Below are 24968 nucleotides of genomic sequence, written 5' to 3' on the forward strand. Positions count from 1 at the left end.
CCCTATGTTTCTGGCCCTCTTGGCATTATATAAAAGAAACCTACTAGAATAAAACTTCAGGTTAATATCATACTGAGGGTTTTCTCAGTGAAGCGTTTCTAAAAACTTAATGGAGATAAAATTCATCCATGTCTTCTTCCTCAATCGCTCTGATCCCTCCTATGAGGGAGACGTAAGCCCTATCACGCCCAGGAATCATATTGATGCGGGAGCTTGAATCGCTCGGAGTAGGCGCATTAGCTTGATTCGTAATTTCAGCCCGCACCTTTTCTTTAAGTTGAGATGGGCAGCAAATTAGGTACAAGATGTCTTGAGAATCAGGGCGGTCTTCCAGAGGGAAGTAGGCGAAGAACACTGCCAGCTGAGGTTGGATCCGAATAAGGCTCGATAGATATCCGATAACGCTTTGATAACTGAAGCTATCTGCACACCAGTCAATAAGACACGAATACCTAATAAAAGTCAAAGAACTGTATGTAAACTGCAATCTTAGCGCCAGATCGGATCTGCAAGTACATTCCTCTCCTTGGCAGCCGTTGTTTGGGATTTCAGCAACGTCTCCCCAAGAAACAGAAGATAAGAAATTTGAGTTAAGACGAGAGTGACTTTTTTTTCTTTGGAGAATGATATGATAGGTGCAAAAGACAGTATCACGATGGTAATACTCAAGATAGGGTTTCCTTTTATAAAGAAGATCTGATGCTAAGAGTTTTGTCCAGCTTTGTCTATCGTTTACCAGTCTTTACATTCGAGGGGGAAAAGTGCAGATCCCTTGGCTCAGTTCGAAGCTCCAGTAACTTATTCATACGTAATAACTCTTTCATATACATACTAAAACTCCCATTCTCTATCAATTATTATGTCCACACGAGTGCTCGCTTAATAAATCATCTTCACTTCGATATTTTCTAAATTTAGACTGAAAAAATGATTGAAAAATGCGGTCTTCTTTGTGAAAAAGTTCCGAGGTTACCACATTCCAATTATTTACAAGAAAAAAGCAGTTTATCTGCTTGATTACTACGTCCAGTAATACTCCCATTAGGGGACATGCAAATGACGATTTGCAAACCGGCCACATTTGGTGCAATTCATAAACAAACATACCCAGAGAAGCGTTCCACCTGAAATTTAACTGTCATGCCGTCAAACGTCACTGGGTTCTTCAAATCGTCGGTGATTTCCTTCCATTCCTTCTGTTCACCATCAGAACTCAGAAACAATATTCTTACCCGGCATGCCGTTGGATCAGGAAAGTCATGGTGCGTGTCTCCCAACGAAACTGGCAGCGTTATGGTAACAGGCGTCAAGAACTCAACCGTTTCGTCGCAAACTATTCGCAGTATAGGTCCAATAAGTATATCGTTAGCCTCAAACTCTTCACCTGGTACTTCTTGCACCTAATGGGAAAATTATGTCGAAAAGAGAAAAACCAAGGAATCGTTAGGTGAAGAACAAGTTACGTTACGGTAAAGTAAAATAGAAAAGGGGAGAATTTTCTCCACACTCATTTTTAAATTCAGTATTTAAGTGTTGCATGAATCTCCAACGGTAGAAGACAGACTCAAGCAACAAAAAGAAGGTAAAAAGTACATTTTCAGGGAACAAAACAACAAAACGTTTTAGTCCCAAGGTTTATCAAAACTTGTCAATAGGACTTCGCTTGTCAAACGACTCGACACTTCAACCATCAGTTCTTAAAGATAAACAATCACGAACATTTACTGTAATGACACTAGATGCCCCTCGCATCTGTTATATTTCAGGAAAAGTCTGTACCTTCATTCGAAGAGGAATCCTTGTTTTGGAAGTAACAGCCTTTTTCGGGATAGTAATACCTATACTTGGATATTCAGGCATGAAAAAGAAATCACCATTTGATGAAATCGTGAATTCAGGGGTAAGATGCAGACGACTCACAACAGCATATGTGGCACATTCTGTTATATCCGCTTGCACAGTAGGAAAGTGTAAATTGGGAATATCTTGGCAAGATTTATATTCGTCTTCAAAATCTATATCAATAAAGCAGAGAACAAATAAATTATAGGTTAAGTATGGAAGCTTCATCATCTCCTCCTGCAAATTTATCGACGTTATCAAGGAGCAGCAATATGTCACTATGTTGCTCTGCTTACCTCAACTTTTGTATTAATTCAACCACTAGATTTGCTTCGAAACTTATGATCGTTTTGTTTGGTGCTAAAGCGTTTAAAACATGAAAATGAACGTCTTTCATTTCTGGTCCTCCCTGACCACTTTGAAACAGTTTCTATTGCCAATTTCGTCTTGCCTACTCCACTAATTCCATGCAAATTGACAACACGCGAACTTCCAGTTATCAACATTGCCATAATTTTCTCTAGGTCACGTTCCCTGCCGGTCAAACCTGATTCCTCCTTTCCCGGGACTGACCTCTTGTTGGCGGTTTTCCTTAAATTGTTGATTTTTTTCCTTTAGCGACTCTTTATTGGACGCTTTCGGGCTCAGAAACCCTTCCAACAAAGTCAGATTGTCCTCCGATGTAAGACCCTGCTTAGCGAATAATTGGAGGCATGAGTACAAATCTTTTTCTCCTTGATCCTCAAACTTGCCCCTAAAATTATTTTTTTATGGACGATACGGCATGCCTTAGTTCTTCGGGGCTGAGTTCATCGGACACTCCTCGAAGAAACGTTTGAAAACGAGTAGAAATGTCTACAGCAGCCGATATTGTCTCACTAGCGACTAAATACAGGAATGGCTCCGACCTGTGATTGGATGACAAAACTCAGTTTAGGCGGACGACCAGACTGGAGCCATTCGTGTATTTCACCGCAGACAGGAATGGCTCCAACTCATGCGTATGTTAATTTTTTTTTTCGTTCCGGTTATAAACATTTTTCTTACAGATCAAGTTTTTCTTTTCACCTACTTTGATTAAATTTGGTGTTTTACTATTAATAGGTTCTAGGTTACATTTCTACATGTATATTATGCCATGGCACATAGTTTTCTCGGAGGACTTGTGTCCTTTTCCGTCCGTATCGAGACGTACTAGACTCAGGTATCGTTTAATCATCTTCTTGCTCCTGTTGACTATCCGCTATTCAATGTCAGTTAGATGCTCATTACAGTCTGCGACAAGGTTTTCTGAAACAATGTATTTTTCAGAAAACTCTTTGATTGTCTTTTTATCCCCTTCTTAAAGCTTACCCTCTTGAAACATCTGTTTTATTTGAGCTCGAGGCTGATAATCATCAGGTTTGCTGCCACTCGTTGGAATTTTCGCACTTGGTAAGTCGTGAAAGTCGGGAAGTTTGTTGTAATCGGGACAGGGTCGTGGAGTTGGTGTAGCTGGAGAAGGACATACAAAGTCTCAAAGTTTACGCTTTCATATCCAAACTTCAGCTATAAAACGTAAATATCCCACACTGATTGTTCGCATTTTCTTGTTTCAGCTCGCAGACATTCAGTATCGAAATGTATTTATATTCAAACATTTTGCGTTCACAAGCGAAATGTTCTGAGGTTTCTATGGCATGGAACATACCATGTAGTAGTGAGGGGAGGGTCGCACTTTTGTCAGTCACCTTAACGTACCTTCCCTTATGTAAAGTTTCTGTGAATGATAAAGCAAAAAATTTCAGCAGAATGAGACGTCAGGGGGCCCTAAAATGGCAGAAATGGTGTTTTACTAGAAACCATTAATTTGACAAGAAGCTTATAACATATTTTAGGTAACATACTTCTGATTTCATGTTTCTTGTTTCGAAGGCGAGCTACTTACATGCATCCCTTGCGGGGAAACGTTCTTAGTACAGTCCACTGCAGGACTGGGTTACAGCAAAGGCTCGAAAAGACTGTCAAAGCATATCGAATTTTTTACGGTTCGTTTCCCTGGGATTTTTGTCTTTGTTTGTGTATTTATATGTTTGTTTGCTTGTCTTAACACATTAAATCTCATTAAAGTGAGATCAAATTAATCTCATTCGTTTTGTCAATGGCTTCACGTTTTCTTCTTCTTTTACCGTCGCTTTTGAGATCAGTGATGTAGTCCAGTCCAGTCTATTCTGTTGTGGTTTTTACAAGGTCTTTGGCCCAGTGAAATTTTTGGAAGCTTGGAGCCTAACTTGCATGGGATCGAGGCTGGAAGAGGCTGCACATGTACATGAAAAGAGCAGAGGGGCATTTTGTTGCGCATGCGCCAAGGAAATTTGTTTGGCGCGTTCGGCGCCATTTTGATATTTTCAGCGCGCTTTTGCGGGTTTTCAACTGAGCGATCGACACCTTTCTGTGATATTTTTTGGAGAGGGATGGAAGAGTATGACAAGTTTACTACCATTTCTAACTCTGTGGATACTTGTGGAGTTTGCTGGCTCTTCGGATGAGGATATTTTAATGATCAAAGTGCGAACAAAACGCGAAAAAAAGTCGAAAACTTGAAGTTTGAGATTTGATTTGCTGACTATCAAGATGTGCACATGAGACTACAAACCTTGAAGGTTAGTCTTAAGATGTTGATGTCTTACTTCTATAAATCACGAAGTGATGTGTGGAGGCGATCGTGAGATATTCGTTACGATAATAGAAGGTAGTTTACAATTTGATCTTATTTTACTTCAACTTTGAAATAAAATTACGTTAAGTTCGAGGTGGCCCCCAAGCTTCAAATCACTTCAAATAACATCTTATCTTCTTTCTCTTTGTTGTCCCATTGGACACAAGGCTTAAAAAAATGTTCCAGCTTCAGGATTGAGTTGCTCTTTCTATAACCTTCGGCGAATTCGTTTTTGGGAGGTTGAGGTGGATTTTCAAAGTCATGGCTCACAACTGTCTTTGGCCATTTTGCTCTCCAAATCTGTTGTACTTGGTACGTAGGCATGCGTCTTAACAACGTTTATAGTCTTGCCTCGATCATCTGCGGTTTTATCTAATTTTTTTGCTGTGTTTTGGTGAAAATTTTTCTGATTGCCCTTTTGGGCTTGAAGGGCTTACTAGAGGATAACCTTCGGTAGAACTTGTTTTATCACATGGCCCCCAAATCTCTCACCACTGTCAGTTCATTGTTTATTTATTTAGCCTTCGGTCTAACCAGTTCATTTACCTCAAAAAAATCCATGGGCTTTGTCTCATGAGTTTAAACTGGTGCCGTTTTCTTCATGTTCATGTGTTATTCGAAACGGATGGCGTCAGCTTCATTCTGTCTTGTTTATTTCAGTAGAATACTTCTGCCATACGAAATGAATTTTGAGTCGAAGTGTACTATAAAACTCGCAGATTAAAATTATCTAACTTTCTCTGGTTCTTAAAACATGAGGTGAGCGATACAATAAATGAATAATTACTCAAGGGGCTGGAACTCTCTTTCTTTAGAATGTGAACTACAGTATTTCTGTCATATTTGAAAACGAATTTCGGGTTAAAATGTCTTCAAACCAGTTTGACTTGTATTTCTCTTTGCCAGATAAGTCTTGATCCTTCAATTTTTATTTCTTAATTGAGACTGATGATTGGAATTAACTATTGTGTTCTCTGCTGTTTAGGGAGATGTGAAGTGACCCCACTACATATGGTCAGTAAAAGGACGTAAAGACAGCAGAGTGGCAATAATTCTTAAAATCGCATTTACAACTGAAGATGACATAAGAATGTCGAAACATGTCTTGCAAACTAAAAGTTGTGGTTTCTTTATTAAGAAATATGGTCAGTACTATTGACAGAAAGGATAGGTGTGACATTTGCTGTGGCAAGCTGGCATTCAAGAGAATGTCATTAGTACCAGAAGCTTACTACTGGTATAAATTATCAATCTTATGTTCTCTCCACACAACTTGCCTCAACTAGCTTATGCTATATGCAACTTGTGTCTATACCTTTTTTTGCAACTATAAAATTACCAATAAAGTTTTTTGAAAGTTTTGTCCAAATTTCATGGGAAAACAATATGAGGAGTGATCAGGTGAAATATTGTCCTGTTCCATAACAGTGTTTGAGCTTCCAGGCAGAGCTAAAAATTTCTTAAGCGACTGATTTATGATTTTCTGCCTTAAAATTAGCACAGCCAAACCCCTGGCTTGAAAACTATTAATTTCTGCAAATAGGCATCCAAGCTGATGCCCATTACTGCAGAATATGCAATATCAAAGTCCCCTTTTGACTTAGGTCTCATTTCTCTAAAATCTGATAGATGTAAAGCATCAATTTTCATAAAGAGATCAACAAACCTCTTCACATTAGTTTAATCTGACCTCACTAAGTCTTATTCCTGAAAAGAAAAGGCTTTTTTTTTTTTACCCTCTTTGTTAAATATCAGCCTTACTGGTTCTTTGTTGTTTAGCATGTGTAAGAGTCTTTTCAGACCATCAAATTGTCACACAACTCTTGTAATTTAATAGGTTGGAGAATAAGGTTGCAAAGAGTGTATATGATTTTTTTGTGCAGTTGAAATGATAAATGATAGTGATTTTCACTGGGTAATAATTGATTTAACTATTCATCTTACAACTGGAAGCCCAAAGTAGTACTTGTTTTCTTTCACAATTTCCCCACATCATCGATCATATCTGATGATATTTCCGAGACTAATGATTGAAAAGACTTTATCTTACTCTGATAAAATCCATAATTATTCCTCCATTTCTAACCAGATGGAGCTGCCATATCTCTAGCATTAGCATTGTCTTACTTTTCTTTACTCGACATTGACCTTTTTTATTTTGGTAATCGGCCCTGCCGGTTGTGATTCATGTCAAAAAAAAACTTTTGAAACAAAACATAAACCTCTGTAAACTTTACATTTTTGCCAAAATTGGAGGTACACTGCACTAGCAGTACAGTTGAAGCTCTAAAAAACGCTTACAGAAAGGCGAGTACTTCAAATGATCACCGATAACTTGAGATAGCAATGACACGATAAAAGTATACTATCCAATTCTTTTGTACTCTTCGACAGGCCACTTGCATCCTTCAAAAATAACATCATCTTCATCGATCGCCCAGACAATCACGAGACAAGACTCGAACAATCTTTTGCATTCTGAAAATAACTTCCTTCCACACATCACACAATAATTTCAAGGATTTGCCGCTTCCATCTACGTTACAGAAGAAAAAATGAGAAGAAAGGTTGTCTCAAATACTCGAACCATTGTTTTTTCCGACGTATTTTACTGCTTCTTTTCTTTCGTGATTCTCGAAAGGGAAACCGACGCAGGCGCATACCAGCGGTTTCTCGTATCAAACTAAAATTTACCGGACATGCGCAACAAAATGCTCCTCTGCTCATGAAAAGTGCTTGCCGAAGCAAACCAGATTCGACGGCGGCCGGAGTAGCGGTGTGCGAAAGATTTGCAAACTTCAGGTGAACCGACGGCTGAACTGCAGAATCGAGAAAAGGCATATAATAAAATTATTTGAGAGCCACATGTAAAGATAGATCAATCGGATGAGTTTGAAAAATATGAGCGAGGACGAGTGCACTCCTCCTAAATGTCCTCGACAGGATGATTCATCATACAAAATGGAGGTAAGAAAATTGTGAAATTTTGGGATATCACCTAGTTTCGATTTCTCGACCAGCACCACTAGCTGTTTCATTCAGCGTTGCTTTACTGTATTCTTTTGAAATTTGTAGCGAAAATGATGAAAGATCTTGAAAGTATTAAAGCTTAAATTCTCACTGTTCCACAAGACACCGTTTTTTGAAAAGAGACTCGAAGGTGTCAGGAAAGACCCTGGAATCTTGAGCGAAATGTCGTACTACATATTGTTATCGGTGACTTATGATTTAGAGAATTCTTGAAAGATATTCAATGTGTGCAAAAATATTTTGGGCCGTAAAAGAGAAGCTGCATCTCTAATTTTCCTCAAGTATAGTAAGAGTTAAAGGGTACAGCGTAATACGTGTAATTTACTACACAGGAAATAAGTGGACTAAGTGCTTTTCACACATGCTGATTGGCCAGCTTGTATGTGATTAAAATACTATTTACCTCTGTGGTGAGAAGCAAAGTGGGTTCCTATTTCTCTGTGGTGAAGAGGTAAATAAAGTTTGATTAAAGCATAGCAAAGTGACAACTAAGTTTGGTTTGATTGCATTTCAGGCGAGTTCCTTAGAAGAGATTGCGAGGGTAAGTTAGTTTGTAAGTTACATTATTTTCTAATTCATTGCCTTTTCCAACCTTTTAGGCTGACTTGTCGTCAGTTTTGAAACATACTTTCCCTATGTAGCAGCAACATTTGTGCAGAAAGTTTTGCCCAACAAGTAGCACAAAGCAGTACATATTGATAAAAGCCAAATACCTTTTAATGCACTAACAAAGAAAGGGCAACTAATCACAGTGTGTTTGAGAGCCACATACAAAGACATCAATCAAATAAGTTAAAAAATATGAGCAAGGAGGAGTGCATTCCTCCTAATCTACATTTTTAGGAGCATCAAATATATAAATTAAGGAAAGAGCTGCTAACAAAATTTTGGGAGATCACTTAGTTTAGATTTCTCAACCCACACCTCTAGCATTTTCATTCAGCATGGTGATACTGTATTCTTTTGAGATTTATTTTCATGGCTAAAATGATGTGAGATCTTGACAGCATTAAAGCTTAAATTCTCACTGTTCCATAAGACACCATTTTTCAAATACAGACTCAAAGGTCTCAGACAAGACCTTGGAATCTTGGGCAAAATGTCATACTACATATTGTCATCAGCGACTTATCATTTAGAGAATTCTTGAAAGATATTCAATAATGTGTGCAAAATATTTCCGGCCGTAAAAGGGAAGCTGCATCTCATATTTTCCTCAAGTATAGTAAGAGTTTAAGGGTACAGTGTTAGTTTAATTTACTACACTTCAAAAAAGTAGACTTAGTGCTTTTCACACATGCTGATTGGATTGTTAAATATATGTGCATTTAAATAATTAAGCAAACATGAAAGAAATCTCTCAGGCTGACTTGTCATCAATTTTGAAACATATCTCCTCTTTGCAGCAACAGAGTTTGCTAAGAAAGTTTTGCCAAACAAGTAACAAACCAGAAACCATGTTTAATCTGGGACATTCTGAAAGAAAACATTTTTAATGAAGCAGTACATATTGATGAAAGCCAAGAACCTTTTAATGCACTAACAAAAAAAAGGCAAATAATCACAGTGTGTTTGAGAGCCACATGTAAAGACGGGTCAATCAAATAAGGTTGGAAAATGTGAGCAAGGAGGAGTGCAGTCCTCCTAACCTAAATTGGCAGGAGCATCAAATATACAAATTAAGGGAAGAGCTGCTAACAAAATTTTGGGAGATCACTTAGTTTAGTTCTTTCAACCTGCACCAGTAGCAGTTTCATCCAGCATGGTGATATTGTATTCTTTTGAGATTTATTTTCATGGCCAAAATGATTTGAGGTCTTGGTAGTATTAAAGATTAAATTCTTATGCACTGTTCCATAAGACACTGTTTTTCAAAAACGGACTCTAAGGTCTCAGACAAGACCTTGGAATCTTGAGTGAAATATCGCACTTCAAATTGTTATCAATGACTTATGATTTAGAGAATTCTTGAAAGATATTCAATAATGTGTTCTTTAAAAGAGAAGCTGCATCCTTTTTTTTCCCCTCAAGTATAGTAAGAGTTAAAGGGTATAGCGTATTACGTATAATTTACAACACGTGAAATAAGTAGACTGTAGCTTGGTGCTTTTCTCACAGACTGATTGGCTGGCTTGTATGTGAGTAAAATACTGTTTACCTCTGTGGCGAGAAGCAAAGTGACTTCCTATATCTCTGTGATGAAGAGGTAAAGTTTGATTAAAGCATAGCAAAGTGACAACTAAGTTTGGTTTAATTGCATTTCAGGTCGCGGCCCCTAGAAAAAGAGTGGTAAGTTACGTTATTTTCCTATTCTTTGCATTTTCCAACCTTTTGTGGCAAAATATCAAAGTTTTGAATACTGTAATGAGCAATCTAACGGAAAACTATGAAACCTAATGATTTTATGCAATGTTTAAAACCGATAAAAAACATAAACTAGGAAGTACCAAGTGGGCAAATGTCCACTATTCTTCACCTCTGCATCCTAGGCCAGCAGAAGGATAACTCTTTTCTGGGATATACATGATTGTATGAAAGAAAATGAGATTTTTATGCGCTATATATCACTTCCGTGTAGATGTATGTTTTACAGTTAAGAGCTGAAGTGGATTAATTTTAGAATGTGCTTCCATGATAGTTAAATATACCGTATTTTCTCGGTTATAAGGCGCACTCGGTTATAAGACGCTCCCTGAATTTTTGAACTCGTTTCTTTCAAGTTGTTAAACTGAAAATTTCGCCTAAATACCCGGTTATAAGACACAACCTCAACTTTGAGCCTTTTCACTATCTTCACTTTCAAAACAATAGCGTTTTCAAAGTTCCTAATTACAGTTATGTAACCTTTTTTAGCAAACGGCAAAAAAATCACACATTTGTGCGAACAAAGCGAAAAAAATCACACTTATAAAAGAGACAGAGATACCGTGAATACAGTCTGCCTTCTTAGGAAACAGTGTTACTTTCTAAAGCTATGTATACTAATTGATCCAGTGTAAGTTTTATAAGCATGCCTCAGCTGGTCGAATTGCTAGTTGTAAAACTTCATTCACGGTGATTCAGTGAGCATTGCTAAGTTCAAAACAAAAATCATGCCTAGTACGCAACGTCATTCTTACAATCTGAACTTTAAGTTGAAAATAGTAGCGGAAGCAGAGGCAGTGAAATAAAATCGGGAAATTGCACGCGAGTACGGAATATCCGAGTCAATGGTTCGCAAATGGCGAAACCAACAGCATATGCTGTTTACTGACAATAACTAGTAGCAAGCCAGAAACCATGTTTTGATCAGGGACATTCTGGAAGAAAACATTTTTCTTGAAGCAGTACATATTGATAAAAGCCAAGTACCTTTTAATGCACTAACAAAGAAAGGGCAAATAATCACAGTGTGTTTGAGAGCCACATGTAAAGACGGGTCAATCAAATAAGTTTGGAAAATGTGAGCAAGGAGGAGTGCAGTCCTCCTAATCTAAATTGGCAGGAGCATCAAATATACAAATTAAGGGAAGAGCTGCTAACAAAAGTTTGGGAGATCACTTAGTTTAGTTCTTTCAACCTGCACCAGTAGCAGTTTCATCCAGCATGGTGATATTGTATTCTTTTGAGATTTATTTTCATGGCCAAAATGATTTGAGGTCTTGGCAGTATTAAAGATTCAATTCTTATGCACTGTTCCATAAGACACTGTTTTTCAAAAACGTACTTGAAGGTCTCAGACAAGACCTTGGAATCTTGAGCGAATTATCGCACTTCAAATTGTTATCAATGACTCTTGATTTAGAGAATTCTTGAAAGATATTCAATAATGTGTTCTTTAAAAGAGAAGCTGCATCCCTTTTTTTCCCTCAAGTATAGTAAGAGTTAAAGGGTACAGCGTATTACGTATAATTTACAACACGTGAAATAAGTAGACTGTAGCTTGGTGCTTTTCTCACAGACTGATTGGCTGGCTTGTATAGCATAGCAAAGTGACAACTAAGTTTGGTTTGATTGCATTTCAGCTCGAGGCCTGTATAAATGGATTGGTAAGTTACACTATTTTCCCATTATTTGCATTTTCCAACCTTTTGTGGCAAAATATCAAAGTTTTGAATACTGCAATGAGCAATCTAGCGGAAAACTATGAAACCTAATGATTTTATGCAATGTTTAAAACCGATAAAAAACATAAACTAGGAAGTATCAAGTGGGCAAATGTCCTCTACTCTTCACCTCTGCATCCTTGGCCAGCAGAAGGACAACTCTTTATTGGGATATACATGATTGTATAAAAGAAAATGAGATTTTTATGTGCTATATATCACTTCCGTGTAGATGTATGTTTTACAGTTAAGAGCTGAAGTGGATTAATTTTAGGAGCATCAAATATATAAATTAAGGAAAGAGCTGCTAAAAAAATTTTGGGAGATCACTTAGTTTAGATTTCCCAACCCGGACCATTAGCAGTTTCATCCAGCAAGGTGATACTGTATTCTTTTGAGATTTATTTTCATGGCGAAAATGATGTGAGATCTTGAAAGTATTAAAGCTTAAATTCTCACTGTTCCATAAGACACCATTTTTCAAATACAGACTCAAAGGTCTCAGACAAGACCTTGGAATCTTGGGCAAAATGTCATACTACATATTGTCATCAGCAACTTATCATTTAGAGAATTCTTGAAAGATATTCAATAATGTGTGCAAAATATTTCGGGCCATAAAAGAGAAGCTGCATCTCATATTTTCCTCAAGTATAGTAAGAGTTTAAGGGTACAGTGTTAGTTTAATTTACTACACGTGAAATAAGTAGACTAAGTGCTTTTCACACATACTGATTGGATTGTTAAATATATGTGCATTTAAATAATTAGGCAAACATGAAAGAAATCTCTCAGGCTGACTTGTCAACAATTTTGAAACATATTTCCTCCTTGCAGCAACAGAGTTTGCTCGGGAGGTTTTGCCCAACAAGTAGCAAATCAGAAAGCATGTTTTTATGTGGGACATTCTGAAAGAAAACATTTTTGATGAAGCAGTACATATTGATAAAAGCCAAGTACCTTTTAATGCACTAACAAAGAAAGGGCAACTAATCACAGTGTTTGAGAGCAACATGTAAAGATAGATCAATCAAATGAGTTTGGAAAATTAATGAGCAAGGAGGAGTGCAGTCCTCCTAATCTATATTGGCAGGAGCATCAAATATACAAATTAAGGAAAGAGCTGCTAACAAAATTCTGAGATATCACTTAAATTATATTTCTTGACCAGTACCACTAGCTGTTTCATCCAGCGTTGTGTTACTGTATTATTTTGAGATTTATTTTCATAGCCAAAACAATGTGAGATCTTGGTAGTATTAAAGCTATAATTCTCTCTGTTCCATAAGACATCCGGCTGTTTTTCAAAAACGGACTTGAAGGTCGCAGACAAGACCTTGGAATCTTGAATTGACTGTCATACTATAGTTATTGTCATCAGTACTACTTATTGTTATCATATGTGCATTTACATATACAAACATGAAAGAAATCTCTTATGCTGACTTGTCATCAGTTTTGAAACATATTTCCCCTTTGTAGAAACAGAGTTTGTGTAGAAAGTTTTGCCCAACAAGTAGCAAACCAGAAACTGTGTTTTAATCTGGGACATTCTGAAAGAAAACATTTGGCATGAAGCAGTTCATATTGATAAAAGCTGTGTTAATTTGTTGCATTATAACCAATAAAAATACATCTGTGACACCATGGCATTATTTGTTTCTGTAAATAATACAATGTAAATTGCTTGACATAACAGTTGGGCACAATGCTTATACATGTACAAAGAGCAGAGAGATCTGCTAATTAGTGACCCTAAGTATCATCAGTTTTTTTAAACATATTCATTTGTTCCTCTTTTGCAGACTAAATGTATAGCACAGGGGTGTGCTAGAAAAGTAATTAATCAGCTGCCATGCAATGGAAGATATTCCTCCAGAAATCCAGTCAGAGTTACCATCCTAACAGATACTTGCGGATGGACATGGGACAACTCACTCGCAAAAGAGTTGTCCAAACAACTGGCAAAATTCCCTCTTGTGAAAGTCTCTGTCTTGGTCCCTGAAGGTTTACGTAATGAGATGCCGAGGGATGCCGAAAATGACAAGGTTACCATTGTTGAAGCAAAAAAGCAACCTGGATTCCAAGATCCTAATGAGTGGCAGTACTTCCCACCAAAAGACCTCACTACAGACATTGTAATTGGTGTGGGTGAGAGACTTTGCAGAATGGCACAAATATTTAAGGAATATCACCACTGCAAAAGCATTTTTGTTGGTTGGGATTCTTTTGAAGAAAGCCTCTGTAGAGAGAGGAAATTAAGAAATGCTCTGGTTGCGATTGAAAGTGAAATACTCCGAGGAGAAAGCAATCTTCGACCTTTAATGGAAATGGCTGATCTTCCAGTTGCAAAAGGACCAACGATGGCTGACAAACTTTCTAGATCCCTCTCTTATCAGGAGAAAATGGTTTTTGAGTTTACTCCAGGTATACTGGGGGAATTTGCCAATATCAGACAAAACACTCATGATAGGAAAAAGTTTTGTATCCTGGTTGCAGGACATGACCACCCCAAGTATTTTGAGAAAGAAGGACTTAAAATTGTTGCTAAAGCAGTTGCTGAGTTGAGGGATGGATCCTATAAGATTATTTTTGTTGGTGCTGGAGGACAAGAAAACGTTAAGAAATTTGAGGAGGAATTTCTTAAATGGGGTGTTCTCAAACATCAGCTGAGCATTCGAAGCCCTCCCAAAGATGAAGAAGAGTTGAAAAGCTGGCTCTGTGAAGCAGACCTTGCCATTGTGCCCTCAGGTGGACAAGAATTTGGAATGTTTGGTCTTGCAGCCTTATCATCTGGCCTCCCTATCCTGGTACATGGTGCATCAGGACTTGGTGAAGCCTTGACAGATGTGATAAATGGTTCATCATCCATTGTGGAGTCGGAGGACATCAGTGTGTGGTCCAAGGCAATCAAGAGGGTCAGGGACAGGAATAGGAGAAAACGGCTTGAAGAGGCTGATTTACTGCGAAAACATTACAGTGAGAAGTACAGTTGGGAGGAACAGTGTGGAGCTCTTGTTGAGGAGATGCTGAAGATGGCTTCTGGTATGAATTTCTTTTGTGTGACTTGCATGTGTTGGTTAAAAATATAGCAGTTGTCAAAGTAAAGCAAAGTACATGTTCACTGCAGTTGAATTGTATTTTCAATGTTAATGTTTAAGTTGAGTGAGTGATAATTCTGAGCATCATTGTATTTAGTTTTATCTGTTGTAGCTTGATAATGCATGACAAATAACTTTGAAGTAAAGAAAAAATTTCGTACAGACAGGGTAGCCCATATTCATCTCAAATTCCCATTCCTCTGTCTCATTTTGTCTTTTCTGTGTCTTTGCAGCTCAACAAGACAAGACTCAGTAACATGGAATCTGAGTGAATGCATTGCTTAGGTAATAAATCATTTCTTTTTTTCTTACTACAAAATATTGATAGGGTAACCAAGTGATAAAATTGTTAGCCGCTTATAACTTATTACACCCATTTAGCTCTCACTCATCATGTTTCTGCCTGAAAATGTTGTAATTTTGTTGGGTGAAATTCCCTTCAGTCACTCCTTGGAGTGATTTCAGTAGAGTTCTAGTGAATGATACTTTCTAAGACTTAAATGTACCAGTTGTAATTCCATTTGTCATGTACTGTATTTACAATTGTCAAATTAATTAATTTAATAAATTAATTAATTCTTATGTTATGTTTTTTTTAAATTTCTCTGCAGCCAACAAGGCCAAACACCCTTATCCAGCATGAGAGGGTGTGAAATGAACAATTATGTATTCCTTTATTATTGTACGGCATCTGCATGAAACTTAAGGATGTAGATATAATACCTCTGCTTTAAATGGGTACTAAAGGGAGCTCTAAGCACATGTACTTTGGGTTGATAAACAGTGTCCATTGTCAACACCCAGAGAGGGGTGCTCTTTTATTCAAATTCATTAAGGTTTTTGTAATTGATGTAACACAAGCCTTTAGAAGGAGGCTTTTACATGTACAGTATATTCACTTCAGAAAAAGTTGGCAGATTTTAGTTTATTGTTCATTGTGTTATCTATTCTTATAAAAGTGGGCTGCACAGGGTAGGACAGTATGTAGGCCTTCCATAGCAACAGTTCAACACAATAGCTGGGCATCAGCTTTTTTAAAATTTCTGAGAACTCTAATTATGGCTATGTCAATTATGATAACTGGAGTTAACACTCAGAGGGCTGTGCAAAGGATACTTTTACTAAGCTTTATTTGTAATGTGCATGCATTTAATTATCGTCTTAAAATAAGCTTGGAAGCAGGGGCTCTCATAGTTATTTTAGTACAAGTGAGTTTCCCTCTCTGGCTTGACTATCATAACTTGTTGCTTTTATGGGCCAAAGGCAGACTAATTCAAGAATAGATACATAATTTCAGATAATGAACTGATAACTTCCTGTCATGTAGACTCCCTCATGTACACAAGGAGGGCTATGGTAGTAATCACCTCCCTCTCTACCACCTTGGGAACAACTTCAATTCTAACATTCAAGTTTAATCTGTGAAATTTTGGCATAGAATGCCTGTTGATGATTCAGTTAGTTAGGGAGGCAATTAATTGTCATATGTTGTATTCCTATCTAAACCATTTCTGATGTAGCCTGTTCCACTCCCTGAGTCAGTGGAGGCATGTAAAAGAATGGGCAAATAACAAACAACGATTGTGGTTATCAGAACAGAACCAAGACAATTTTTGCTTGTTTGTGTTAGCCCACAGCTTAGCTTTTTCTTTTCACAGACAATTGGTACTAAAGTTGCCAATATTTAATGTAACTAAGTTATGCTGTATATAATTTCCTTGATGTTTTTTCCTTTCTAATCAGAAAACTTTTAAAGAAACCATTGGATTTGTATTTGACTTCCTCCAGTGAATGGAAAGCTGTCATGAATACTTTAATGCTTTCTCTGTTCCACAGAAATCAAGAACTTGCTTTGCTTCCCAACATTTAAATTGTGTTGGAGCAAGAGAACCCACAAATGCAGTAAAATAATGATATTAATACTGATAAGAATGATAATGATCATTGTAAAAACTTTATATCAGCATATTTATCAGGTGTCTCGTCATCTGAAATATTACTACCTGCCAGGAGAATTTAACATTATGATAATAAAACTATAATTATATTGGAGAGATTAAATTAAATTAAATTTAGAAGAGAAAGAAATGGTCGTTAATCAAATTAATTGAGTCATTTTAAGGCCATATAAGTGACAACATGTGTTGTTATCTCCCCACAATCACAAAATGAAATGGTGATGGTGTATAATTATAATAAATGACAGGAATACTGAAAAGAACACAAAATGCGGTAGATAGGATTCCCAATTTTGAGGCAAGTTTTACAATTTGAACACTTGAAGAGTTGTATTTTGAGATCATTCAAAGTTTGCCCCTCAGCAGACGTTTTCTTCTAACCCTTTACCCCCTAACATCAGTATCCATATTCTCCATACTATTTACTATACATTTCCCAAGATGCTGACAAAGAGAATTTGTTTTATAATCAAGAGCTGCTTTAGTTGGTGATCATTTCCTTTATTCTCATGACCTTAATGTTTGATTCAACGGTGATATTGTAAGGAGAAATTAGATGCTAGACACTCTTAGGGGTTAAAGGATCAACATTTGTTAACCAGGTGTGACATACATGCTCTTTTAATTTAATATAAATTATAACATGGAAACTGATTGCAGCATTGCCATTCTCACATTTTATTAATTTAGTTCTATGATTGACCAAACCATCAATGTTTAATTACCACACCTGTCTTTCCATCATCTTCACATATATCAGCCCAGGAATCAAACACCATTATTAGTTTCTTCTCATTCAGGATTGCAATGAAAAAGGATGCAATCCAAGCAATCTCATGGAATTCACCAAGAAAAATGAAATACTCTGGTTGTAAGGAGATCTCAATAGCAAACTCATAGTTTCCTCTGTCTGTCTCAAATAAATGGAATGCTCTGACATCGCTTGACTCTATGTATTTGGCAATTTCCTCTATCTTGGACACGAAGAGTCGCAAAAGCGTGCTTTTGCCCCTAGGTAGAGAGCAAGAAAGTTTTCCTGACCCTTGATACTTTCAGCATACTTTGTAAGAGGGGGTGAGTGTCATACTTTCTTTCTTTTGCTTCTTCATAAACTACAAAAATTATTATTTTGGCTACAAGACCCTCTAACTGAGCAATAGCCTCTGACTGGTCAATACAAACGACTTTGGCAGCTGTTTTCACAGAGAAAGGCCCATGAAGTAAGGAAATCACTACTGCAGGTACCTTCAAACTTTCAGTGGGAAGTGTATCGAATGTTTCTCTCTCTACCGATATCTGACCCATGTCTACTCCATCTTCCTCAAAATCGAATGGCTTCTCTGAGGCATGTTCCTCCACTTTGGATTTTTTTGGAGTGAGAGCGAGTCTTGCGATGAGTTCATCGACAGATTTCCGTCCCTGTCGCAAAATAGGATCCAGTTATTCCAGAAAAAAGGGAGATCCTGTAGTGGTATCAACAAATTTAGCCATCTGATGGGGATGGACATCATTCATCCCTTTAGGAAAACGAATTTTCTCCCAAAAATGGCGGAATATCACATCTCTTGTTACTCGTTCTAATTCATCTCCGACGCTAGCCATCTTTGAACGAATCTGATTGGGGTTCTTTGGATAAACTTTTGGTTTTGTCGGGTTTAGTTCGGTGTTTGTTCAGGGTCTCACCTCTGCATTTCGACGTTGTTATCGATTTAAACGTAAAAGCTTCGTCGTCAAACATTCTCACACGTGTGATTTACTCTGAACATATGTAACATATCCTTCGAAAAAGAATGTAAATTGAAAATAAAAAATAGGAAAGGTTAACGTTTCAACAACAACAACTTTATTTGTACCCCACATTAATTTACATGATACAAAAAAATACATTACATGAAAAATGGAGAGAATTTAGGCCGCCCATAATTACTATTGAGGACTAAAAAGATAGGGCAGCCTAACTTATAAGTTATTAATAAATTATTCAATGTGAACTTGACATACACGGTTTTTACTGTACCATATTCAGTCCAAATTGCTAGTAACAGCAAAATACCTACAACTTTCTGATTCAGAAATTACTTGCAAAAAAGTTGTTTTTTAAAAAATGCATACAAATATTGTTATGCAGTTTATAAATTAATTCATCTCTAAAACCTACAGCCGCGCGCTTGAAAGAATGACAAATTTTCAGTGTGTTATTATCATATGGTACAACATTCCCTACTAGAATTTGGTTCGTAGATGCACAAATACTGATCTACATATTTACATGTACTAGGAATAAAGTTTAGCCAATAAGCCAAATTTAGATGTAACATGTACTTTGGGCCTAATACTCTTAAAATTCTGAAGTCACTTTGCCCAAATGCTCAAGGCCTCCTTAGACTTAGAAGGATGGATAAATGAGCGACCTTTTACGTGAAAATATTTTTCTTTTTTTCTGTTCTATATACAGCGACGCCTCTGAGGATAAAAGAGAGCTGAATTGCGAATTCTCCCTTCTACCAGACTTTCAAATAGTCCAAAGATCTCAATTTACATTAAAAAAATTTCAAACTTTTACTAAGTTTACAAAACTTTTTTCAATTTTTGCCATCAGTCTTCATCCAAAGTCACATGGGTGCGTATGTGTGTGCATAACAAAGTAACATGGTCATATGCAAATTTTCTATTGTCTGTAAGAGTGTTCGCATGATGTTATTCTGACCATAACATGTTTGGCATCACGTGATTGCTCGTTTCGTTTCGTGTGTACCAAGGTACATTGTCCATTGAATGAAGTCCAAAGACACGTCGTTGAAGATACAAATTGAATGTTGAATTCTTCCAATTTTATCAGTTCAATGAGTCTAACTCCATTTGATCCTGACGTCTCAAATTAAGACAATCTACAATGTCGTTGTTGATGTCCGCTAATCCTATTCTAGTCAGTGCCACCATGGCTCTTCTGATAGTAGCTGATTCGCCATTCTCTTCGTACCATCTTTGTAGAACTTGATAACAGCATTCTCCACATTTATCTTGTTGTTCCACAGATATCGCATCAATTATTCTATCTTCAAGCCCCAGCTCTCTTGCCAGGTTTTTCCAATGATACTCCGCTTTTTCTGATACAATTTTCTTCACGTCCGCATTTGTCTTCAATGGTTTGCAAACAGCATCTTTACCTAGAAGGGCGAAAAGGAATATGATAAAAAATTCCAAATGGACTGCGTGCATTCTGCCTTTATTATCAGATCAGAAACCTGCCACTGACTGATTAACTTCTTGTATCACAAACCCCACTCCGAGAGCAAATCACCAAGCTTAGCCCCTCTGCGATCTCGACTCTGTTAAACCTGGACATGATTGCAAAGTATCAAGGGAGACTCACCGTAAACTCCCCTCTAGTTCCCAGGCTGAGCCCAGACCTTGGCAAGATTAATTTCCCTGGGACTAGGTCGGGGCTCATCCCTGTGGTCAGAAAAGGACAAATGCGCAAGACATTTCTTTGAACGTAGAACCTTGTGCCCCCATTTACAAGAATGACTAACATTTTACAGGGGGGCTCCGCAGGGTACGTGACATCAAAAATTGCAACAACATTGATACTAAGTCAAACCTGTTTAGAATTTGGGATATCAGGGTAATTCTCTATATCATGCATCCTTACTGTTAAAATTTCTCCCGTGATATCTACTTCCAGAAACATATGAAACAAAATTATTTGCGATGAGCTCGTCAATTCTCTTCACTTGTATTCCAGACAAAATATGACCACAGTGAGGAAAATACAGGCGTTAATAACTTCTAAGAGTAAAGGTTATGTGTCAAGCGTTGTGGACAAGTGAACCATTATCCATCAGAGCTCAACTCAACTGAGTGTCATGCTCAATTCAATTGAGTGTCGTGAAACCTAAACGAAATTTATATCACAACCGCCTATCAGAGGAAAATATCCCTAAGAGCTTATTAAAGTTAGAACAAGCAAACTGCTAAAAACCCGGAGAAACGCGAGCGACAAAGTCGCGATTGGTCTTATTTTGTACATGGTCGGTTGAATTTGGGTGGCACTAGTTTTCTGAAACAATTAAAAAGAAAAGTAAAACAAAACCACACTAATCTTGGATTACTTTTCACACTCAAACGAAAACTGTTTGACCTTTTAATGTCGTTACCTTCCTGAAGTCGATGCCCCACAAATTCGAATGTATCATAGCGGCTCATTTCCTTGACAAGGGCTTCAAAACACTCATCTTGGGTCTCAATTTTCAATCCTGCAAGAGCCTCATAGAAGCTTTGCATTGTCTGCTTCTGATTCATATTGCCTTTGCTGAAGCGGGAAAGGAGATCGTCATACACCTCTGAACCAACGAATTGTTTTCCAATCCCCAGAACATTCTCAGGACGCGGATTTGACAAGATTTCATCATTGACAGGAATGCCAAAAAACTCCACCGGGGTTTTCTAAAATTACATAAAAAGTAATATGTTCCTGTTTAGTTTTAGAAGAATGTACATGTTTAATTATCAGGACGCATATGTTTATTTTCTACGAATTCCACCATGTATTCTGCATGCCTGTATGATAAAATCCATTTGAAATGTTACGTGACCGTGTTACATTTCCTTTCCTTTTCTCTTTTTTTCATTTTTCTTCTCTGTTTCTCAACACGCAAAACTGTCCTCTGAAAAACGTCAGCTTTGAATATACACTCGACCGTACTGTTGATCGGAATTTTGCTAATGTCATTCTCAATATCGTTGAACAAAAAGGAATTATATGAAAAGCACGTTCAAAATCTGAACAGTAATCGAAAAGGCAGTGACAAATTGTACCAAGGAAGTTACAAAATAAACCCCTTACCTTCAGCTTTCTCTTGAGAGGCGATACTCGAAAATTTAATCGACATAGCAGAGTGTCTTTTTCAAACTTGGGTGTTTTGAAAAACTTCACACCTGAAAGTCCTTTGTCATCAATGACACGGATTGGAACTTGAGCTTTATGGAGGTCATCACTTATAAACCTGTTAAAAATAATTCTTATCAGCACGTAAAAGGATGTATTTATCAGCAAGAATCTTTGCCATTTTTCTACTGGGAAAATAGGACGGATGTTACCCAAACGTTGAACGAGGAACTGGAAACGGGGAGTGGGGAGTGAGTGTACAGCGATAATCTGAATTAGAATTTAATCATTTTCTGGGCTCTATAGCACCTGCAATTTATATCAGAAAAGAAAGTGAAGTTATGAAGTCAAAGTTTGAGTTAAATTCTTTCAATAACAACTCAACTTAACTCTCTGCTGATTGCTATTTTGAATTTGATTAAACAAAATCCCCTATGTTTCCGGCCCTCTTGGCATTATTTAAAAGAAACCTACTAGAATAAAACTTCAGGTTAATAGCATACTGAGGGTTTTCTCAGTGAAGCGTTTCTAAAAACTTACTGGAGATAAAATTCATCCATGTCTTCTTCCTCAATCGCTCTGATCCCTCCTATGAGGGAGACGTAAGCCCTATCACGCCCAGGAATCATATTGATGCGGGAGCTTGAATCGCTCGGAGTAGGCGCATTAGCTTGATTCGTAATTTCAGCCCGCACCTTTTCTTTAAGTTGAGATGGGCAGCAAATTAGGTACAAGATGTCTTGAGAATCAGGGCGGTCTTCCAGAGGGAAGTAGGCGAAGAACACTGCCAGCTGAGGTTGGATCCGAATAAGGCTCGATAGATATCCGATAACGCTTTGATAACTGAAGCTATCTGCACACCAGTCAATAAGACACGAATACCTAATAAAAGTCAAAGAACTGTATGTAAACTGCAATCTTAGCGCCAGATCGGATCTGCAAGTACATTCCTCTCCTTGGCAGCCGTTGTTTGGGATTTCAGCAACGTCTCCCCAAGAAACAGAAGATAAGAAATTTGAGTTAAGACGAGAGTGCCTTTTTTTTGTTTGGAGAATGATATGAAAGGTGCAAAAGACAGTATCACGATGGTAATACTCGAGATAGGGTTTCCTTTTATAAAGAAGATCTGATGCTAAGAGTTTTGTCCAGCTTTGTCTATCGTTTACCAGTCTTTACATTCGAGGGGGAAAAGTGCAGATCCCTTGGCTCAGTTCGAAGCTCCAGTAACTTATTCATACGTAATAACTCTTTCATATACATACTAAAACTCCCATCCTCTATCAGTTATTATGTCCACACGAGTGCTCGCTTAATAAATCATCTTCACTTCGATATTTTCTAAATTTAGACGGAAAAAATGATCGAAAAATGCGGTCTTTTTTGTGAAAAAGTTCCGAGGTTACCACATTCCAATTATTTACAAGAAAAAGCATTTTATCTTCTTGATTACTACGTCCAGTAATACTCCCATTAGGGGACATGCAAATGACGATTTGCAAACCGGCCACATTTGGTGCAATTAATAAACAAACATACCCAGAGAAGCGTTCCACCTGAAATTTAACTGTCATGCCGTCAAACGTCACTGGGTTCTTCAAATCGTCAGTGATTTCCTTCCATTCCCTCTGTTCACCATCAGAACTCAGAAACAATATTCTTACCCGGCATGCAGTTGGATCAGGAAAGTCATGGTGCGTGTCTCCCAACGAAACTGGCAGCGTTATGGTAACAGGCTTCAAGAACTTAACCGTTTCGTCGCAAACTATTCGCAGTATAGGTCCAATAAGTATATCGTTAGCCTTAAACTCTTCACCTGGTACTTCTTGCACCTAAAGGTAAAATTATGTCGAAAAGAGAAAACCCAAGGATTCATAAGGTTAAGAACAAGTTACGTTGCGGTAAAGTGAATAGAAAAGGGGAGAATTTTCTCCGCCTTCATTTTCAAATGTAGTATTAAAGTGTTGCATGGATCTCCAACGGTAAAAGACAGACTCAAGCAACAAACAGAAGGTAAAAGTACATTTTCAGGGAACAAAACGTTAAAATCCCAAGGTTTACCAAATCTTGTCGATTGGGACTTCGCTTGTCAAACGACTCGACGCTTCCACCACTGGTTCTTTAGGATAAACAATCACGAACATTTACTGTAATGACACTAGATTTCCCTCGCATCTGTTATATTTCAGGAAAATTCTGTACCTTCATTCGAAGAGGAATCCTTGTTTTGGAAGTAACAGCCTTTTTCGGGATAATAATACCTATACTTGGATATTCAGGCATGAAAAAGGAACCACCATTTGATGTGATCGTGAATTCAGGGGAAAGATGGAGACGACTCACAACAGCATATGTGGCACATTCTGTTATATCCGCTTGCACAATAGGAAAGTGTAAATTGGGAATATCTTGGCTAGATTGATATTCTTCTTCAAAATCTATATCAATAAAGCAAAGAACATATATGTTATATATTAAGTTTATTTTTAGGCATCTAGTGAAAGAATAAATAAGGGCGAGTTAATAAGAATTCTCAGAGGCTTACAAGTGCGAACAATAAGGTCTTATTATTTAAACAAAGTTTAGCCTTAGTTCAACAAAACCGCGTCCTAAGCAATTGTTAACTCAGCTGAACCTTTTATCTGGGCATTAATTTTTGTGAACAGTGTCAAGAGGGCCGGAAGCCAACAGTGGAAGGACATTTATCTAACTAAATCAACCCTCTTATAGAGAAAACCTGAGGCCCACTGATTGCGTAATTCCATGATTTGGGCTAGACCTCGTGTAAATAAGCGGTGCTTGGTCTTGAGACAAGGTTAACAGAGAGCTAATTTGGCTGAACGATCCAGAAGAGTCCTGACCAAGCAATACAAGGAAAACTACCCATCGAATTCTTTCTTAATGGCTCACCATTATTAAGAGTCGCTCTGAAAAATGTCTTCACAATATTTTAGAGCGTAAATATTTATTCCGTGTTCACCTTAGGGCTAACTACACCAACTTTGACTGTTACAGTCAAACAATATTTGGCTTCACTAGTGGCAGCCAGCAACCTTTTTAAAATCATCTAGCATACTCATGAGCCACGTTCAGAGGGAGGCAAAGGATTTAAACGTGACTTGTACTTAGGGACAAAATTGATATGCAACACTTGAAATTCACAGAAAAAGGCGAGCGTGATTTGTCTCTTAAAATACGCGTATTCTATGTTTTTGCTTTTCTTTCGTTAAGTGAAAACCTCAAGATTTCCCTGAAACTTGGTACACAAGGGAGATTTGAAGTTTCCCTTTTTATGCGTGACGCGTGGAATGGGATCAGACCCCCCCCCCCCCTTTAACCCACCCCTTTGCTACCCTCCGTTAAGACATT

At 37.5% G+C, this 24968-nt stretch overlaps 3 protein-coding genes and 1 pseudogene across 5 annotated transcripts in view; 1 reads left to right on the forward strand and 3 right to left on the reverse strand.

Moving 5' to 3' along the window:
* LOC131779174 (uncharacterized) overlaps positions 1 to 24968 on the reverse strand; it is a 33259-nt gene that overhangs the window by 2513 nt on the left and 5778 nt on the right. Inside the window, exons 6-11 of one of the 2 annotated variants that reach the window (XM_066166900.1) lie at positions 23802 to 24037; positions 23139 to 23431; positions 22143 to 22484; positions 21561 to 21720; positions 20872 to 21160; positions 18599 to 19881 (exon numbers count right to left, since the gene is read on the reverse strand). In XM_066166900.1, coding sequence (XP_066022997.1) covers positions 19550 to 19881; positions 20872 to 21160; positions 21561 to 21720; positions 22143 to 22484; positions 23139 to 23431; positions 23802 to 24037 — 1652 coding nt within the window. In that variant the 3' untranslated portion in view covers positions 18599 to 19549. Of the gene's footprint in view, positions 1 to 18598; positions 19882 to 20871; positions 21161 to 21560; positions 21721 to 22142; positions 22485 to 23138; positions 23432 to 23801; positions 24038 to 24968 lie in introns of those variants that run through there. The other variant, XM_066166901.1, reaches the window with a different exon arrangement.
* Positions 107 to 3740, reverse strand: LOC136276932 (uncharacterized). Its single transcript, XM_066167280.1, has 6 exons — positions 3729 to 3740; positions 3583 to 3601; positions 3196 to 3336; positions 1780 to 2015; positions 1108 to 1400; positions 107 to 452 (listed from the first exon to the last, which is right to left on the reverse strand). The coding sequence occupies exons 1-6, from the start codon at positions 3738 to 3740 to the stop codon at positions 107 to 109; spliced, it is 1047 nt and encodes a 348-aa protein (XP_066023377.1).
* LOC131770937 (uncharacterized) lies at positions 7289 to 17365 on the forward strand. 2 transcript variants are annotated; one of them, XM_066166902.1, is made up of 7 exons: positions 7289 to 7507; positions 8085 to 8111; positions 9836 to 9859; positions 11575 to 11598; positions 13461 to 14700; positions 14990 to 15041; positions 15368 to 17365. In XM_066166902.1, exons 1-6 carry the CDS (start codon positions 7427 to 7429, stop codon positions 15010 to 15012), a joined length of 1419 nt encoding a protein of 472 aa, XP_066022999.1. In that variant the 5' UTR covers positions 7289 to 7426; the 3' UTR covers positions 15013 to 15041; positions 15368 to 17365. The 2 variants fall into 2 exon arrangements, with proteins under 2 accessions (XP_066022999.1, XP_066023000.1); XM_066166903.1 differs by lacking the exon at positions 11575 to 11598.
* Positions 17425 to 18316, reverse strand: LOC131770933 (uncharacterized; annotated as a pseudogene).

This window comes from Pocillopora verrucosa, chromosome 5, assembly GCF_036669915.1.
Source record: "Pocillopora verrucosa isolate sample1 chromosome 5, ASM3666991v2, whole genome shotgun sequence".
Classification (NCBI taxonomy): domain Eukaryota; kingdom Metazoa; phylum Cnidaria; class Anthozoa; order Scleractinia; family Pocilloporidae; genus Pocillopora; species Pocillopora verrucosa.